Below are 20,830 nucleotides of genomic sequence, written 5' to 3'. Positions count from 1 at the left end.
CCTTCAGAAATGTGAGCCCACATGAGCCTCTTTCTTAAAATTTACCTAGTCTGTCTTATTATTAGCAACATAAGTACAGCATAAGCACTTTTCTTACATGTAACAGAATAGCTTTCCACTTTTCTGCTGATGTAAAGAATAAGATAACAGAAGTAATGCATTCAATTTGCCCTTGGCTTTCCACATGTTGTTCCAACACAGACAGAAAAGGGTTGGTGACTTACGGAGAACAGGGGGAAATTGAACTTCAATAATTGCATAAAAGTTTCATAGTAGGAGACTATGAGGAATTGGACTTCCACTATAGGTCAAATTACAAAAAAAAGAACTTGTAAATTGTTTAATATTCTTTAATCCATTTGTATTTTCAGATTCATGTGCATGTTCAGATATTGGAATATTTATATACTAATTTCTTTTATCACATTGTAGATCTGAATCTGAGTGAAAGTTGCATTGTTTCTCTCTTATGACTGTCAGATAAGCAACTCCAGATATCAGAGATGCCATTTACTTGACTTGCTGCAAACATGGTGCTATGAGACTAAACTCTGATTTGTAACTGAAAAGAACACAGCACATAGAGAAAAGTAGAGCAATGTGAGATAAATAGAATGGATTGTTTTTTTTTTTAAAGTGTCAAAATCACTACTGTAGCTCAGCAATTAAATGACATCAATGTTCCTGCCAAGAAGTGTTCATAACTTGGATATTATACTTGAAATTGACCTGATTCTACAATTGAGATCATGTCTGTGTTTTAATTTGGAAGAAAAATTGATCACGGTGTTCCACAAACAAGGTCTACTGAGTCATGATGCTGCTATTCCTATTGCAAACACCTACTGATTTAAGAGCATGGTGACTTATAAGATGATGTAACAAATCATTCCATGAACCTTATAAAGAGACATTTAAGAATCAGAGTCTTCCATTTATTCTGTAAATACTAAATTTCCCTGACTGTTTTTAAAATAAAGATTTATTTTATGTATGTGAGTACAGTGTCCTTGTCTTCAGACACACCAGAAGAGGGCATCAGATCCCACTACAGATGGTCACGAGCCACCATATGGTTGCTCTGGGTTGAACTCAGGACCTCTGGAAGAGCAGTCAGTGCTCTTAACCTTTGAGCCATCTCTCTAGCCTGTCTCCTAATTTTTTTTTTATAAAAATTCTCTTCAATACCATACTTTTACACCCAGATATTTTATTATTTATAAAATATTTATACCTTATATCATGGTAGAAATCTTTATGACTCAGTTTAATTTTTAAATGTGATTCAATATTATTCTATTCTAGGATTATCAGACAAGGTTTGCAACTTAGAAGGTTCAAAGTACAAGGACTTTCCCATGCTTCTTTAAATATCATCATTCAAAGGAAGGCAGGATGAAATTAGTACAGGTTTGATCTATTTGTTCTAAAGCCATATCATTTTTCCTAGGATTTCATCCCTCTATTTTATGTTTTTGATTTCTTACATACTTTCTCAATGTTAGAGTTTCAAATTTTAAATTAAAATTTAAAAATATCAAGTACACCTTTATTTAATTTAGAAAGACAGAGGTATTGTCAATAACAACTTTTGTTACTTCTGGATTTTACTCTAGTTTCAAAAACAAGTGTAAGGTCATAGATGTATTCATCTCTCCCTTTTCTGGCTGCCTCTGTGGAGGACAGCTTTGGTCCTTGGATTCTAGGCAGGTGTTCACATACCCTCTCTGTGAAGGTTAGTTCAGGAACATTCCTACCTTCTCCACCTTCCTGTGGTTCTTGGTCATCTATCAGGGGGATCACTTCTGGATGATCCACAATTGTGGAATCTTCTTGATTTGGTGAAAGGTCTAAATGGAAGAAGACAGAAAGAGACTCAAGGATGTTTAAGTTGGAATCATTGTGAAAACACAGTAAGTACAAAGCAAAAAGTCTTTTTATAACCTTCCAAGATAAGACTTACATGAAGCCTAATGCTGGCTCTCCATTCACACACACACACACACACACACACACAGACACACACACACACACACACACACAGAGAGAGAGAGAGAGAGAGAGAGAGAGAGAGAGACTCACATATACATGCAGAGACTCACACACACATACATGTACTCAGAGTCACACATATCACAATCTTACATACATTCATACACATTCATAGACTCTCATTTTTAATACATACATACATACATACATACATACATACATACATACATACACACACACAGAGAGAGACAGAGACAGAGAGAGACAGAGAGACAGAGAGAGAGAGAGAGAGAGTCACATATACATGCAGACTCACATACACACATACATGTACTCACACAGTCACACATACCACAATTTCCCATATACTCATACACATTTATAGACTTTCATTTTTACACACACACACACACACACACACACACACACACACACACACACACATACACAAATGCTTTCTATAGAGAAGTCATCTCATTCCTTCCAACAATCAGCTCCAGTACCTTCTGTTTCCATAGAGGAGCTTGGAGATTCTGTCTCAGTTTTTCCCTCACTCTTTGTTGAGTCATTTTCTTGTCCTGTCAGAACAGTGATTGAAAAAGAAAAGAATTAAGATGTTTATGTCCATAGCTTTATCCAAGGTCTGAAGAACAAATTCTTCAGATGCCTTCTTTTATTCACATTCAAAGAGTACTTTAAAATGAAATTGGAGGGCACCAATGTCATCTTACAAATAATTAAACTTACATCAATTATTTTCTGTGGCAATATCCTGATAATTTGGGCAAACAAAGAAACAAATCCCTATTATTTTTCTTGACACAATTAGTATTTAGCTCATCAGTCAACTGGACATTTGCAGATAGTGATCTGAGAGGCTTGAAATTTTAAGATCATTTTCTGGACTACATGGATAACATTTATCTGCTAAGAGATAGTGATTTTGTAGATTTGGGATCACCCCTCCAAACTAAAACACTACCCATATTTCCTTTCTTCATCAACAGCACATGGGAAGATGAGTAAGGGATAGACGAGGATAATATCTCAGCAATCCCTTTAGGTATTGGCTGAATGTAGAAAAGATCAAAGAAAGGCTGAAGGCTTTTCTTCCACATCCCCTGACTTCTCCCTGTGGGGTCTTGAACATATAAATACTCACCAAGATAGGATTATGCAATCTGTCCATTTTTGCCTCAAGATAAGGAAAGATTTTATACTGAGAATGTTTAATTGTTTAAATTTAAATAATAAACAAACCTAGACTTTAAATTGGTTGTAAGCACAAAAAGAACAGACATGTGAGAGCCGGTATGTTTGCAGTGGTATATTCCTGTGTTGGTGACATTGTTCTATCATCTCATCCCTATACCTCCCTAAAAAGGCTTATATTCTTCTGTCTGTGTCAGACACAGAGTGGGGGCATCCTATTCACATCAGGCCTTTTTTTAAAATGTGACTTGGTTTAGGAATGGCCAGAGCACAGACATCATATGATCTTTTGCAAAAGCTTAAGATCTACTGCAAGTTTCCTGCAGCTCCCTGCACTGAGCAGAATGTGTTCTTGATCTGGAGTAGAGTCAAGAGGAGCCAGGCCTGAACACAACACATCTTCTTGAAAGCCACTGAATTTTAGGGCATATTTGTTATGCAGTAATGCTGACTTAGATAACCCTTCGTCTCACATCCTCTGCTTTGATAAGTCTTTTCTTAGACCACCTACCATCCACTTTCCTCTTAGTTTCTTCTCTGCCAGTATAACCCCCAAACAAAATACAAAACCAGAAACAAAAACAAGCCAAACACCAGTTTTGTTTTAATGACATCAGTTCCTTGTGAGCTTGTTTTTGATCTAAAGATCTGATGAAATAATGAACATTACTATTTATTTACCTGTGGTAGCTGAACTTAGAATGCTCAAGATGTCCTAGATAACTTTGTCCCATCATCCCCATAGTTCAGTGATGTCCTGAATATGGATGGTGCCTTAAAAATGTTTCTTTTCTCATTTTCTGCTCTCCTTCCCCTTTTCTGGCTTAGGGTACATAAGGCTGGAACTTTGTTTCTTTTCTTTTTCTCCCCGACCCCGCATTATCTAAGTTTTAAATTGCTAGCAAAGAGGACTTTTAAAATGTGGATTTGACCCAAACCTTTCCTCTTGCTCTTCCTTATTCATCCCCAAATTATGGTCCATTGACAAGCAACAATGGAATTATCTAGAAAGGTTTTAAAAGCTTTCAGGCTTCGCTCTACTCATACAGAATTATGACCTACATGTCTCTTTCAGGATCTCCATTTGAACCTATATATGCTAATGCCTGTGAAGTCCTGGCTTACAGGCACCGCGGGACTGCAGACTTTACCCAGGCACTCCGCATCTATTATCCCTGCCCACTGAACCTGCCTCTGAAAAAAGCACTGTGACAGTCATTCTGGCCTCTAAAGACATCACCAGCTCTGTGTGACTATAATGATATTTTATTTTTATGCTTTTCTTGACAATATTATTTTACTGTTTAACATTTAAATGTATAGAGCAAAACACACAAATCATAATTAGAGGTATTGGTGACTCTTCACATATATTCTCTCGACTATCTCCATATGTGTAATCTCTCTCAGCTAAAAATTTCTTCTAGCAATAGTGGCTTTGTCTAGTCTGAAGACATGATGCCATATGAAATTGAGTAATTTGGGACTATTCTGAATAACAGTGCCAAAACATTTCAGTGTGTTCCTATGTGGAAAAATGTATTCATGTCATTTAAACGTCACCCAGAAGTGAAATTGCTAAATAACTTGGAACTGCTTTCTTAGGTGTATTTGATCATATGAAACAATATGGTTAAAAAGTCTATTCCAACTTCCCCTTCCCTGTGATAACCAGACTGCCATTTTCTCACCACCTCTTTGCCCACTTCCATCAGACCAGTTGACATGGAACCATACAGGTTAGGTTCCCTTCCTGAACCCATTTCCTTTGCCCACCGATAAGTCCTTTGGGCAGCACCCAGCTTCCCTGAGTAGACTGCTATCCCTAACAGACCTCCATTCTCCTGCCACCCCTCTGCCTACTTCATCACACATGCTGATCTGGAACCATACACATTAGGATTCCCTCCCTACACCCATCTTCCCTGCTCACTGAGTCCTCTGGGCATGCCAAGCTGCTCTGACCAGGCGAACATCCAATCTTCCTCCACCTCTTTGCCTAGCTTCCTTGGATCATTGGCTCCTGAACCATACAGACCCACAGGTACTGATCCATAAATACCTGCAGAACAGGAACCATCTAACCCGAGGATACCCATCAGAGGCCTGCTATACCAGGACCATACAGGCTAATTCTCCCTCCCAGTGCCTACTACAACAGAAACATCTAGGGACCAAAGCCATCCAGAAAGTTAAAGGCCCTCAAAAGAACACAATTAACAAAAGCCAAGGCAATATGACACCTTCAGAGCACAACTGCTCTTCTACAGTAAGCCTCAGATATCCTAACACAACTGAAGCATAAGAAAATCCCCTTTAATCCAATCTTATAAAAATGATAGAGGCCTTTAAAGAGGAAATGAGTAAGTTCCTTAAAGGAATCATGAGAATACCATCAAACAGGTAGAAGAAACACATAAAACTGTGCAATACTTGAAAGTGGAAGTAGAACCAATAAAGAAAACACAAACTGAGGGACTCGTGGAGATGGAAAACCTAGGGACGAGTGTACAGGAAAAGCAGATGCAAGCATCACCAATAAAACACAGGCGATGGAAGAGAGCATCTCAGATGTAGATACAATAGAAGAAACCATACATCAGTCAAAGAGAATGTTAAATCTAAAAAACATCATGACTGAAAACATCTAGAAAATCTGGGATACCATGAAAAGACCTAACCTAATAAAAATATGAATAGAAGAAGGTAAAGAGTCCTGGCTCCAAGGCCCCAAAAAATCATAGAAGAAAACTTTCCCAAACTAAAGAAAGAAATGCCTATAAACATACAAGAAGCATATAGAACACCAATTAAACTAGAACAGAAAGAAAAAAGTCCTCCTATCACATGATAATCAAAGCACAAAATCTATAGAACAAAGAAAGAAGATTAATAGTGGTAACGGGAAAAGGGCAGGTAACACACAAAAGCAAACCTATCAGAATTACACCTGACTTTTCAACATAGACTCTAATAGCTAGAAGGGCCTAGACAGTTATCTTGCACCCTCTAAAAAACCACAGAGGACAACCTAGACTACCATGCCCAACAATATTCTCTATTACCATAGATGAAGAAAACAAGATATTTCAAGACAAATAAAAATTTAAAAATATCGGCATATAAATCCAGCTCTACAGAATAACAGAAGAAAAATACAAACCAAGAAGGATGACTGCATCTAAGAAAACACAGGAAATAAGTAATTCCATGCCAGAAAAAAAAAACAAGGGAAGCACACAAAAACATACACACTAACCCCACCAATATTAAAATAACAGGAAGTAACAATCACTGGTCATTAAAATCTCCCTACAGCAAAAGATGCGGGCTAACAGAATGGATTAAAAAATAGGACCCAACATTCTGCTGCATATAAGAAACACATTTCAGCAACAAATATATACATTACCTTGGAGTAAAGAGATGAAGAAAAAAAAAAGGTTTCCAAGAAAAGAGACCCAAGAAGCAAGCTTGAGTAGTCTTCTAATATCTAATCAAACAGATTTCAAACAAAATCAATCAAAAGAAACAGGGAAGAATACTTTATTCTCATCAAGGGAAAAATCTACCAAGATGATATCTCAATTCTGATCATCTATACCCCAAACACAAGGGCATCCACATTTGTAAAAGAAGCATTGCTAAAGCTTAAATCACACATTGAATCCCACGCATTAATAGTAGGAGTCTTCAATACTCCACTCTCACCAATCAACAGGTCATCCAGACAAAAACTAAGCAGAGACATAATGAAGTAACAGAGGTTATAAATCAAATAACCTTAACAGACCTCTATAGAAACTCAAGAAATTAGACAGCAAATAGCCTCCCCCCAAAATGAGGTACAGAACTAGAGAATTCTCAATAGAGGAATCTCAAATGACTGAGAAACACTTAAAGAAATGCTACAACAGCCTTTGCCATCAGAGAAATGCAATTATGGGGAGGGGGGATCCTGGAAAGGGGAAATCATTTGGAATGTAAACAAAGAATATAGAAAATAAAAAATATTAAAAAAAGAGAGAAATGCAAATCAAAACTACCCTGTGATACCATCCATTTTATATCTGCCAGAATAATTTAAGATTAAAATCTCAAGTGATACAATATGCTTGTGAGAAAGTGGAGAAAGGGGAACAATTTGTCCATTGCTGGTGGGAGTGCAAACTTGTACAATCACTTTGGAAATCAGTTTAGTGGTTTCTCAGAAAACTCAGAATAGCTCTACCTCAAGACCCAGCTATACAACTCCTGGGCATATACGAAACAGAGATCTACTATACCACAGGGACACTTGCGGTATAGTAACACTCAACTATGTTCATAGCAGCTTTCTTTATAATAGCCAGAATCTAAAATCAACCTAGATGTTCCTCAACTGAAAAATGGATAAACAAAATGCGGTACATCTACACAAGGAAATACTATTCAGCTATTAAAACCAAATTCATCATGAATTTTACAGGCAAATGAATGGAACTTGAAAATACCCTGAGGAAGACAGACCCAAAAGGACATGCATGGTAGTACTCACTTATAAATGGATATAGCTATAAAATAAAGGATACCAACACTCTACTCCACAGACCTAAAGAAACTAAACAAGAGGAATGGTCCAAACAAGGATGCTTGAATCTTACTTAGGAGTGGAAATAAAGTAGTCATAGCAGGCTGATGGAGGGAGGGACCTCGACCTCGGTGGAAGAGGGAAGGGTGAGGGGAGTGTGGAGGGTTCAGGATCAATGTGGGGAGAGACTGGAGAGAGTTCCAGAAGTCCAGGAGAATGAATGGAAATCTGCAGCTGTTAGAGATGGTGGGGGGGGGGGTTGAGGGGCATCTCACAGACCTGCCAGAAACCTGGGAAGAGGAAACTCTCCAGGGATCAATGGGGCTGACTTTAGCTGAGACTCACATCATGGGGATAATGAAGCCTGAGAAGGCCACCTCCTGGAGCCAGGCAGGAACCATTGGAGCCATAGAGACACCAAACTACCCACAAAACTTTCCACCCCCAAATCTATCCTGTCTACAAGAAATGCAGGGACAAGGATGGAACAAAGACTGAAGGAATGGCCAACCAGTGACTGGCCCAACTTGAGACCCATTCTATGGGCAAGAACCAATGCCTGACCCTGTTAATAATCTGTTGGTCTTATGAAACAGTTAGGGGAAGAACTGTGAGCCATAGAGGATAGGAACTCCACAGGAAGACCAATAGTCAACTAACCTGGACCCTTGGGGGACTCTCAGAAACTGAAGCACCAATCAAAGGCCATACAGAGGATGGCGCAGGCATCTCCTGCATATATATAGCAGATGTGTAGCTCAGTCTTTATGTGGATCCCCCAACAACTGGAGCAGGGGCTATCCCCAAAGTTGTTGCCTGTCTGTGGAATATGCTCCCCTAACTTGGTTGTTTTAGGTGGAAGAGGATGTGCCTAGCCTTGCAGAGACTTGATGTGTCAGGGCTGGGGGTCCACCCTCTCAGAGGAGAAGAGGAGTGGGAAGGGATTCTGGGGGAAGGGGGAGCAATTGCAAGTAAAGTGAATTAGTTAATTAATTAAGAAAAGAACCTGTTCCCTCTTTACCTCTGGCAGAGATGTGTGAGAACTGTATTTGTTCCCTTCATTCTTTAGATGATATACTGTTACTATTGTCATAAAATTATCTGAGAAGTTGTAGTAAGCAATAAAAAAGTCTTCAGGCCAGTTTCATCTTTATCACTGTTGAATATATAAGAGAGAGCAGCTGTTTTCTCTGCTGTGAGTTAAGTGCCAGTGGTGTTGGTTATGTGAGGTCTAAGGAGAGGTGTCCACAAAATGTTTACAGTTGCAAAAACACAGGCATCCCACATGAAAAAAGGTTCTTTCCAGGAAGACATTAAACCGAGTTCTATCTTTTTTTTTTTTAAAGCACTTTTAGATGAAGGAAAGTTGAGAGGGAAACGATATATTGACTGCTAACATTGGAAACATTTGTTAAAGTGAAACAAAGTGACATTTATTAATGATAAATGTAAAGTCATAAAATTAGGGTTACAAAATCAGCCTCAAGGAATAAAGAGAGAGAACATTAACTTCATTTCTGTTAAAAAAAATAAAAAAGGAACTATGGGTTTTTTAATTCTAGATCTTCTCTAGTAAATACCTAGAGGTATGAACGTCAGAATGGCCAAATGGAAAGATTGAATCAAGCAAAATAAAAAAAAAGTCTATTTTTCAGTTTGTTTCCTAGCAAACAATTTACCTAGATACCTATTCTCAGTCACTACAAAAAATTGATTTAAAAATAGAAAAGTAGGAGCTGGAGAGATGGCCCAGCAGCTAAGAGTTTGTACTACGCTGAGAGAGGACCTGAGTTAAGTTCCCATCGCCCTGAGCTCATCATCACCTGTACCTCCAGCCCCAGAGGATCTGACACCCTCCTCTTCTGGCTTCTATGGTGCCCTGCACACTCATGCATGTGTGCTCGGTCATGAGAGCTCATACCCTCACACACACAATTAAAAAGTAATAAAGATAAGATCTTGAAAACACAAAACATAGACAAGGAGACTGAACTAAGTAAATACACTTTTGGAAAGTATATGCTTAGGAAATCAAAAAGGTATAAAATGTGTCTTTGTCTTTGTGGTGATATATAGTTTGATAAGAAAATGGTTTAATGAACAGGCTATTGAGACAATTAGGAAAAATTCGAATATGGGGTTAACTGAATCTATATTCCTGAGTCATGATCTCTCATATTTGGTGCCAAAATAAATATCTTATCTCTTGAAGTAGGAGTCAGGTTTTGTATAAGACTGTCATTCACTGGACTTCTTCTCTGTTAAGATTCCTTTTACACTTTAATGCAGTTGTACCTGTGTTTTCTTCTCTCATTAGATTGTGCATGTTGCACAGACAGACAATTTATCTTATTCTCATCTTCCATGCCCACACTTAGCATAACACAGCAACAACAACTGTCCACTTAACTGGCCCTCCATTGCATCACTCCTCACAGTCAGCAGCACAGTTGTCAGGGACTACAGCTTACTTTCTTTCCATCCTTTAGTACAGTAAGCACCTTATGCTCCCCCGGGCTCCACACTTCATATTGTTCCAAACACTGTTGTTTTCAGACTAAAGCTGAGCAGGACGTTAGACTTCAACTTCTCTGGATCATCATTTATGGATGAGAAATGGCTGTGGTGATAGGCAATCTTTTAGGCTCCTGTCCGATGTTCTGATGGTGCCCAGTCTATCTAGTGAATGATGCCGACAGACAGACAGACACCCTTCACTGCTAACGGAGGGGGCAGCACTCTCTATCTCTGTGGACGTGGGGGCATGACCATCAAAGGTGCTCATCATACCCGGTCCTTTCTGGATTCTTTAAGTCATATGTGGCCTCAGTGTGGAAAGAGCAGGGAGTTCTTGGAGCAGAATCACTACATCTGCTGAGAGTCTCCGTGCTGTACTGACTTCAATATTGGAACAATCACTATGCCATAGAGCCAGGCACTGCTGAGAAGGTTAGGTCTGTCTGAGTACCAATGGGAGGCAGGACGGTGTGTGTGTGTGTGTGTGTGTGTGTGTGTGTGTGTGTGTGTGTGTGTGTAAGGGGGAGGGGTGGGGAGATGGGTCACTCTGGGCAAACAGCAGGATTGCCTTGACTATAAGGCCTGACCTTCACTGACAACCTGAACGGTCATTTCAGTGCTTCGGAGGGAATATTTTTCTTCTCTGCCCTCTTCATGCGTCTCTACTCTTGGGCAGTTTCACCTGAGTGCGTAGTATATTTTGGCAGTCATTTCCTGAATAGAAATCTATACTTTCTATTGTTTTCTCATTTCTCCCCACTGAAATGTGGTGTGAAAATTGAAGGTGACATAAAGTCTTCAGCTTTGAAATTTAAGAATGATGCCGTCTGCTCAATCCAGCGCCCGCCAGGATCGGACACTCCAAAGGCAAAAGAATATGTGTGAGCTCCTGCACACTGCCCCTGGCCCCCGTGTTGAAGAGAGACAGCTGTGTTCTAGCCACTCAGGCCCAGCTATTCTTCCTGCTTTCTTGGCCCCATGGGGCCAGCTTTGTTTGCCTTAAATTCAGTGTAGTAGAATCCCCACAGCCCTCTGGCCTGATCCTCCTGGCAGAGGAGACAAAAGAACACAAAGGATTTCATAGTTTATGTATATATTTTTCATACAGCAAACTCAACCACCCATACTAAGGGGAGAGGCATTAGAACAGATAATCCACAACTCCATTCACTTTTCTTCAGAAATGGATCACATGATTGTTTTTTCAAGCCCTGATAATTAAGTTTGGCTCAAACTAATGCTTTAGCTTTGATTAATTTGCATAAAAATTAGTCTGGGGACATCAGTCTGGATTTGAAGTATTTCTAGGGGCTAAACCTAAACTCACTGTGTGAATGGACTCTCTGGAGACAAAGGGGACAATACAGCTGTATGGTTTGCAGGCTATTAGATGCTCAGATTTTTCTAGGAATAGAGACTTTGCTTCTTTGACATTTGTCTTAACAAAATCATGTCTTTTTGTTCAATTTTGCTGCTAATATTTAGCACTGAGTCTTTGCCATGTCTAAATGTCCCAGATTAAAAGCTAAAGATGAAACTATACTAACATATATTTGATTATCTTCTAAAGATCTTGGTATTCCTCTAGGGTCCATAAAACTGATTCTTCTAATGTAAATCACTTGTAAAATAATTTTCCTTGTAGTTACAACAACTGCAATTTTACTGTGGATACAATGCCTGTATGTATTGAGAATTGTACATGATTTTACAATACAGGGATGGCCACTTTTACAATTGTGAATTGATAGTTTTCTTGTGTGTGTGTGTGTGTGTGTGCACATGTATAAACAAACATGCAATGTATAGGCACATACTGGTATATCTGTGTGGGTGCATATGTGTAGCTTTGTAAATATATCTTGTGGTCAAAATAATCCTTTATTTCCTGATCTTATTTCATATTTTTCTAAAATCATCCACCTTTTCACAACGGTATGTTGAAAGGTGGATAATATTCCACGTTGAATTCATTTTTGGGGTGTTTTAAATGATTTGCCTGTACTATTAAATGCTGTTAATATTGTAATGGATAATTTATGAGTAAACATCTCTATGTGTTTTAATAGGTTATGTCAAATCTATTGGTGGTAAATTGATGACCTTTCATTAATAGTGAATGAGTCTGTTCAAAAGCTTTTTCAACCAATTTCATATGTTTTCAATTATGTAAAAAGAGAAGGTAGACTATTCCCATTTTATGTTCCCTTTTTCAAAAAAGTAAAGAGTTAAGAGAATCTATTTTTCATATCTTATTAAGTAAGGCTGAGTAACTTGAGTCTTGCTTATTTTCCTCTTGAGCTATTATTTTTTGTTGTTCTTGACTTTTTGTTTTTCTTGACATATGAGCTTTTTTTCTAAATTAAGAATATTACATATTAATCATTCAGATGAGACTAAGCTTAGAGTAAATATCAAATCAAATTTATCAAATTTATATAACTAGACATAGTAACTCACCTTTATTTCTGATATATGCAGACATGAGCATACACCTATACATTACAAATTCATCTAATATATCTTTTTCACTCACATAAAATTATGTGTGTGAAAACCAAAGATATTTTAAGGTTATATTTTAAAGATGCTGTAGGTTTAAAGCAAAATTAAAATCAAGGTATAGAAATATACCATATGCTCCCTACTCCTGATGGAAGCCTCCTCGCTTCCTCCAGGGTCTGCGTTCACAGCCTGAGTGGTTTATTTGCTACAAGTGTTGAACTTACACTGGTTTTAACACAGTACTTTCTCACACCAGGGTTCATTTGGGTGTTACACGTTTCACCAGGTGGGCTTAATGCGTGGTAACAGATGCCACCACAATGTCATTGAGGGTATTTTCAGTGTCCTTGGATTCCTCTGACTCCTTCTCAGTCATCTTTGCCCCACCCACCCTGCTCCTAGCAGCCACTCATCTTTACAGTCTTTGTGCTTCTGTCTGAATGTCATATAACTGCACTCATATGGCCAATAATCTTTCCCGATTGCCCTCTTTCACCTAATAATATGCACTTAAATTTCCTCTCTTCTTGTGTCTTGAAAGCTCATTCTTTTTAGTGCTGAGTAACTTTTGTTTCTTTTACTCTAATACTTTATATCACTTTTATATTTCATCTTTGCTCCTGCTGGAGTTTATGTTCCTCCTCTTCTTTCCCAGATATCCAACTAGTTGTCTTCAGGTCACTTACCGAGCCATCTGTCTTTGAAGTGCCAGCCGGCCTGTGTACCTGGTCCTACTCCTAGACTCGTTAGTCTGTTTTATTGATCTCCCCGTCATCTCCTGCAGCAGGGCTACACTGTTAATCACATTCTAAAATCATTCTACCTTATTCTTGGTCTATTTGTTCCATCATTGCTGACCGTATTATATCTGTGAATTCCCTGCTGTATTTCCAATAGGTTTTGATTTGTATTGTAACTTGCTTCACCTTCTGACACATTAAGACCCATCACTGTTATATTCAATGAGGGACTCAAATTTTTATTGCTATAAAGTGACTAACTCTTTCTTCTTTGAGACTTTTGGCTAGATAGGTTTCAAATCCATCTTTCTTGTTCTTGTTTGATGTTTATTTCCCAAATGTACCCATCCTTTTCCTGACTCTATCCTTTAAAGCTTAACAATTTTATTGAATTTAACTAAATTGTTTTGATTCTTAGACTTGATAAAATAACCTAGTTACATGTTTGTATATTCACGCCTACGTGTTTGTATTTCAGTCTCCTCATTTGGCACAGTATGCATTCATTACAATGTTAATAACAGTTATTATTATATGAATTATTGGATATGCATTAACATTCAGAATGAGTTTGAAAAAATCAAGAAAGTAAGATGCCTTCTTTTAATTCTATTTGTGATTATTATACAGTTTGGTTTGGGTGTGTATTTTGAGATAGAGGCTTGTTCTATTGCCCACTCTGAACTTGTAATCTTCAGGTCTCAAGATCCTAAGTGAAAAGACTACAGGTGTCTGCCACCACAATTAATACAGGAACATACCATCACAATTAGTATGAATTCTCAAGAATATTCTTAAATGGAATTTATATTCTTAGAGACATAACATAGTTTTTAGTTTGGGTGTTACCTCTAAAGATGGTAGCCTTATGAGGTAACTTGGTCACTCTGCTATAATCTTTGTGTGGTAGTCCACCATTAGTAATTCATGGTGGTTAATGCTTATAATGCCAACATTGGAAGGCTGAGGGAGAAGGATTGCCACAAATAAGAGGCTAGCTTAGGCTACATTGTGTGTTCTAGAATCACCTAAGTTATGAGTACCACATGATCAAAAGACAAATGAACAATTCATTCCCTTCCTTCCTTCCTTCCTTCCTTCCTTCCTTCCTTCCTTCCTTTTGTTTCTTCCTCCCTTCATTTAATCAGTTTTTAAAAGATTTATTTATTATATGTAAATACACTGTAGCTGTCTTCAGACATTCCAAAAGAGGGAATCAGATCTTGTTACAGATGGTTGTGAGCCACCATGTGGTTGCTGGGATTTAAACTCAGGACCTTCAAAAGAGCAGTCAGTGCTCTTAACCACTGAGCCATCTCTCCAGCCCCTCATTTAATCAGTTTTTAAAATTGCAGCAAATGTATAGAAAAGCAAAGACAACAATAACAATGACAACAAAACCCAAAGTTGTATATAACTCAAGGTAACCTCTAAAACACACATAAAAGCTACATATTTTTAGAACTATCCAGTTCAGAAGCCCTGGCATGTTCCCTCCCAGTCAATAACTCCACCCCAATCACTGAAGCTCAATCAACACCATTAAATCCTTTAGCATCTTTTATCTGAGCTTGGGCAACTGTCTTTGACACATGCTCAACTGGCCTCAGTCTGCAGTGTCACCATCCTTCCAAGACGCTGACCAACAGTTCCACTTTAGCTTTTATGATTTTCAATTCTGTGTCCATGATGCAAGGAGCCACTGAACCTCTGCCTGAACCCTTTCCCTCTGGGCCGTGGCCTGGAAACCCTTCAGGCAATTATCTGACACAGGGCTCACTCCCTTTTCTGACTTTTGAAGGCCACTGAGACTTATTTACTAGCACCTTTACTCTCAGTGACAACAGGTAAAAACAAAACTAATGGAGGGAGACACTACTTTTGATTTCTAAGAGAATAAACAAGGCTTGCTTATATTTAATTTACCTTCCTCTTAACTTTTTCATGTATCTCTAACATTCTACCTGGAACCAGTATTTTCTATCCCTGCAGACCTTCTTTTTATGCCCTGTAAAATAGCCTTAATTAGTTCATATTCTTGAAACATGCTTTTCCTACAGGGTTTTACAGTTCTTCGCAGACTATTTCTTGGTTGCATTCTCTTTGCATTTTCACTGTATCTACTGGAAACTCATCCATCAGGAAAGTGTTTACTTGATGACTATTTTTTAGATGTTCTTTTTACCTTTGCACCTCAGCAGTTTTGTTGTGATTGGACTCACCGTAGATTTATTTCTATTTATTCCGCTTGAAGCACATACGATTTGAAGAAATTTGGCCATTTCAGCAGTTTCCCTGTGATGGGCCTAGTTGTGGATTTACTTTTATTTGTTCTGCTTGGAGTTCAAAACTTTTGATGAAATTTGGCCCACAATATCTTTTATTGATATAGAAAGTTGCTCACATAATTCATTCATATAATGGTGCTGATCAATTTGTACTCCAATTCAAGATATACTTTGGCACTATGTAACAAGTAACTTCCCCATACTTTAGTGTTTGTGATCTTATTTTCTCTTTACTATTTTTAATTTGAATAGATTTCTCATATCTAACCTGTGGTTCACAAACTATCTTTCACGTCTAATATACTGTTACAACATGATTGTCTTCATTGAGTTAATTTGAGTTAGCGTATGTTTTGCTAACTTGCTTTTACCGTCTTATCTTTGTGTTCAATAACCATTTTCAGCTAGAAATTCCAATCTTCCTTTTATTACTTTATGAGCACACAGTGTCAGCATCTTTTAAAAAAATGTTTTATTTATTTTTATTTTATGTGCGTAGGTGTTTTGCTCGCATGTGTGTCCTGAACAATATATCTGACACCATGTGAGGGTGTCAGATCCCTTGGAAATAAAGTTACAAACAGTTGTGAGCTGCCTTGTGGATGCTGGGAATTTGGACCCAGGTCCTCTGAAAGAGCAGCCGGTTCTTTTAACCACTGAGTCATCTCGCCAGCGCAGTCATTGCTTTATACTTTGCTCTTATCAGCAATATGCTCGGCTCTTGTAGGATGACTTCTCTTTGCGTCTTGGCTCCCTTGCTCCCTTTTATGTATTTGGCTGAGTCTTTTTTGCATGCACAAATTCGATATTGTATTTCAGTAATTATTTATAAAAGTTGTTTAAAGTGGATAAGGCCCTTTCTTTTTTCTTCTTACTACCACCTGTGTGTTTTTCTCAGATGCTTGGGAAACCTGAAAGTTGGCCTGGTATTAGTGTACTTTGGGGACGGAGGAAATCTGAAGGTGAGTAGCACAGTTCAGAAAGCAGACCCTTGGCTGGCTCATGGTCCTGCTAGAGTTTGTCTTTGGGATTTCTACTCACAACCCTTGGCGACTGTAAGAGTCGCTGTGTCTTTTTAGTAACATGATTTCAGACATTTTTTGCTGAAACAGTACATTACCTAAGTAAAGGCAGTTTTAACTTTGGCCTCATTATCCAGAGAGTCACCTAGACCTAGCCTGGCAATTCTTTTTTGTCCTTTTAACTCTTTAACACTATAGACAGCTTTTTTCTTATACTCATATGTGTCTATATACATATGGACTCTACATCTATCTATCTATCTATCTATCTATCTATCTATTGTTAATAATTATATTATATATGTAGCTTATATGTAATAACAACAGGATTACATGAAACATAGTATCACCAACTAATACAGTGTATGCATTCTTTTATTTAGGTTGGCAAATTGATACTAATGAGAGAAATGACCTGAGTTATTTTGACTTTAATTAGTAGGGGTAGAAATAATCTTTGTCACTTTTAAACACTATATGCTTTTGAAGTCAAAAAGATAATTGGTTATACTAGTTTGACACTAAAAAATGATTATTTTAACAGTTTTTGTATGTTTAACCTGCACTTTACCACTCAGCCTTCCTGTTGTGCCTTCCTGGTATGAATTTTGTTTCCTTTTCTACACTTAAATTGTAAGATCTAAACAATTGCAAACAAGTCTTTGGTTCAGTTCTTCAAAGCCATGCCTTGATGGCACTTTTCCTAAGTCTTTGTATTCCCAAGAAACTATTACTTGAGAACAGCTTTATGAGGTACAGAAATGGAATCCTAAATAGCTCAGCCACTCTGGTTTTTCCCAGCAGTTGGGGCTTGGAGCAGACTATGGCCAGTATGATTCTGGTAATATTGCTTGTACTGAATTTGTCTTTCTTGAATACTTTATAACTCTTTCTTAGCTACTAATCTTTGGAAATTACATGAGGCTATGGAGGTGTCTGTTCTTATTTGAGTTTTCATTACCTTTTCATATAAATATAATGTATAGTCTTACATTCTGTTCATAGACACTGGTTTGCCTTAGGAAAACATCTTTTTTCCTGTCTATTATTTTTCTACAGATTGCTTTATTTCTGTAGGCTCTTCTTGGTATTCCAAGGATATGGATCTGGAGATTTAGTTTCCTGGGCTTATTCTCCATATGTCTCATATTTATTCTCATTTTTATTGTATATTCATTTCAATGGTTCCAAAAATTATTGCTTATAGAATCCAGGCAGGTAACAATAAGCAACATGAATGACACTAGCCTGGTTCAAAAATAATGAGTGACATGATTGAGGACAGCAACGATATTGCACTAAGATGGCAGTGTAAGAAAACAGCATCAGAATTCTACTCTTCTAGAAGAATCCACACCAGACTTTTAATAGCTAATACTCCTTAGTAGGAAAAATACTTGGAAAAAAATTCACACAACTTACCATTGGGAAGCTCTTGGTCACACACAGAATGATTGGTCATGTCACTGTCTTTTATGGTATTGTCATCCTTTGCAGAATCTGCTAGCAAACAAACAAAAGCAAAGGGTGCCTTTAATCATCATTCTCAAGTGAGAAAAGGAGTTTATTCTATTGCTGAGTGAATTTATTTTTTAATTTTTTTAAATTTTTTATTTATGTATTTATGTATTTATTTATTTATTTTAATTAATTTATTTATTTTTTATTTACATTGCAGAAAAGGGGAAATCATTTGCTGAGTGAATTTATATTTAAGACAATACACTTTATTATTTTAGACTGTAACCATTAAAACACAAATATTTTCTCCACTAAAGACTACTTATACTGTCTAAGAAAGTGGTACAAAGCTTCAAAAAGCAGAGAAAAGTAATGGAGATATCTTTATTGCAGAGAAGATAGCACACAGCAGGCTTTTTGTACCAACATGAAAGGCAGGCAAGCTAGAAAGGGTTAAAGCAATACAGAATTTTAAATGTTTTCAATGGTCCCAGTATTCTAGTTGCACACATATATGAGTGCCAAATACCCAGAAAAGACAGATATTGAATCTTGTAAATCTAATCACAAGCAAGGTCCTCCCAAGGTCTCAAAACAGTTGACAAGGGCAAGGTGGGAATGCAGAGCTTTCGTTTTGTACAAAGTGATTCTCACTCTCGAGTCCCCTTTGAAATATGCAATCAATACCTATCCACTTAAAAACATTGTTTATTCTATTGTGTGTGTGTATGTGTGTGTGTGTGTGTGTGTGTGTGTGTGTATACATACAGAGAGAACACCCTGGCATACATGCATAAATAAATGGGCAACTTCTACTAATTGTTTCTCCTTCTGCTTTGTAGGTCTCGGGAATCAAACTCAGGTAATTAGGACTGGTTCTAGGCCCCTTTTCCTGGTAAGTTTCTTGCCAGCCCCTATGTGCCCAATTTTAATGTTACAGCTTATAGAACAACTAACATTGCTCAAAAGAGACTGTCATAAAGAACTCCTGCAAATCAAGAAGGATGGATGCTGAGCCCTCTCTGGAAGATCTTGAAAAAAGGCATTACTTGTCTATTGATAGTTGAGCAGCAATAGAGAAGTAGGCTTTTCCCTCATTTTACAAGGACTTTTTGAGGGCTAACTATATGGTAGATTCTGTTCTATCCTTGGGGACCCGACAGGGAATAGATGTTTGTCTTCATGAAACTTATAATCTAGTATGCCTTGCTTACATAGCCCAAAGGGACAAAATTCAAGATCTTTACATATCTCTAGCTGACCTTGTCAACATGCAGCTGAAAGAAAACTGAAGCCATCAAACCTCCAGTAATTCCTATGAATTGTTTCATTGGGTTTGTGCCTGTTGGCGGAGTTCTAAGACTTTGACACAGCAAAGTCAGACAAAAACTAAAATAAAATTCTGTTTGTTTGTTTACTCCCCTTCCCTGTCTTCCTCTCTTCCATCCTCCTCTGCCTCTCAAAACTGGAGGATAGCTTCAAATATCCTGGGTTTCGATTATGATAAGAAGTATGTTTCTTCAGTCTGCCACAAGCAACATTTGACAGACAGGTGAGAAACCTGGGTAGGTACCATATGATTTGGCTTTAATATTACCAATGAATCAAGTATACACTGGAGCGTGCAGCTTTAATTAACTGCAAATAATTCCCCTCCCCCCAGGGCAAGTGGTTAATCCTCTGCACTGCTTCTCAGTTCTTTCTGAGCCTGACAATAAATTTAAAAGTCAGAAATTAGACGCAAAACTGTTATCTCTTGCATGTCAAAAACCGGCAAAACCAACTCCCATTAAAATATGCTTTTTAATGTTGGTGCTAACACTGAAAGGAAGATTGAAGAGAAAGCCTTCAAATGCCTTTTCCCACATTAACACCAAGAATAACAAATGGTTAAAAGGACTTGGGTCAGCAAAAGAAAATGTTTTAGTTTGTAGGATATATTATAACAAGTAATTTCATGTAATTTTCATTTCTTTCTGCCTTAACACTATCCAAGATTCATGTATATTTGAAGTATCTTAATTTATACAGAACAGTAACCACATATTGTACCAAATATTACCTTCAAATGTCTATTAGTTGGTTCATTTGTGTTTTTCTTAGTGTTTATTTAGTTCAGTTTTTGCTGTGGAACTCAGGCTGGGCTGTAACTTGTAATCCCTCTGCCTCTTCCTTCTGAGGACTGAAATTACAGGGATGCCTCCACACTCGGATAAGGAATGCCTTTTAGATGATTAGATTAGTCACGACGGCCTTCACCTATCTACGGTGCTCGCCTGTGTGTATGTGTGTGTGTGTGTGTGTGTGTGTGTGTATGTGTGTGTGTGTGTGTGTGTGTGTGTGTTCTTTTTCCCATATTATTTACCACATTTATAGTCAATGAGTCACAATTATGAGAGTTTGAAAAAAAAAGTACAGGTTAGGATTGACAGGAGTCTGACCCAGGGAATCCAGCATTTTTCCAGACCTGCATTGTGAGACATCCATTTCTCTCTACAATTGTGCACTACTGGGAGCTTTTGG

General features: G+C 37.7%; 1 protein-coding gene across 11 annotated transcripts in view; it reads right to left on the bottom strand.

The window, feature by feature from the left end:
- Positions 1-20,830, bottom strand: part of Macrod2 (mono-ADP ribosylhydrolase 2) — a 2,114,706-nt gene that overhangs the window by 75,829 nt on the left and 2,018,047 nt on the right. For 7 of the 11 annotated variants that reach the window (XM_052183755.1, XM_052183759.1, XM_052183757.1 and 4 more), the window contains 3 exons: positions 18,269-18,346; positions 2,496-2,570; positions 1,758-1,850 (listed from right to left, as the gene is read on the bottom strand). In XM_052183755.1, coding sequence (XP_052039715.1) covers positions 1,758-1,850; positions 2,496-2,570; positions 18,269-18,346 — 246 coding nt within the window. Of the gene's footprint in view, positions 1-1,757; positions 1,851-2,495; positions 2,571-18,268; positions 18,350-20,830 lie in introns of all 11 variants that reach the window. The other 4 variants (XM_052183754.1, XM_052183758.1, XM_052183756.1 and 1 more) reach the window with 1 other exon arrangement.

This window comes from Apodemus sylvaticus, chromosome 5, assembly GCF_947179515.1.
Source record: "Apodemus sylvaticus chromosome 5, mApoSyl1.1, whole genome shotgun sequence".
Lineage (NCBI taxonomy): Eukaryota > Metazoa > Chordata > Mammalia > Rodentia > Muridae > Apodemus > Apodemus sylvaticus.
The sequence above is the reverse complement of the archived record's forward strand: the minus strand, read 5'-3'. Positions and strand labels throughout refer to the sequence as shown.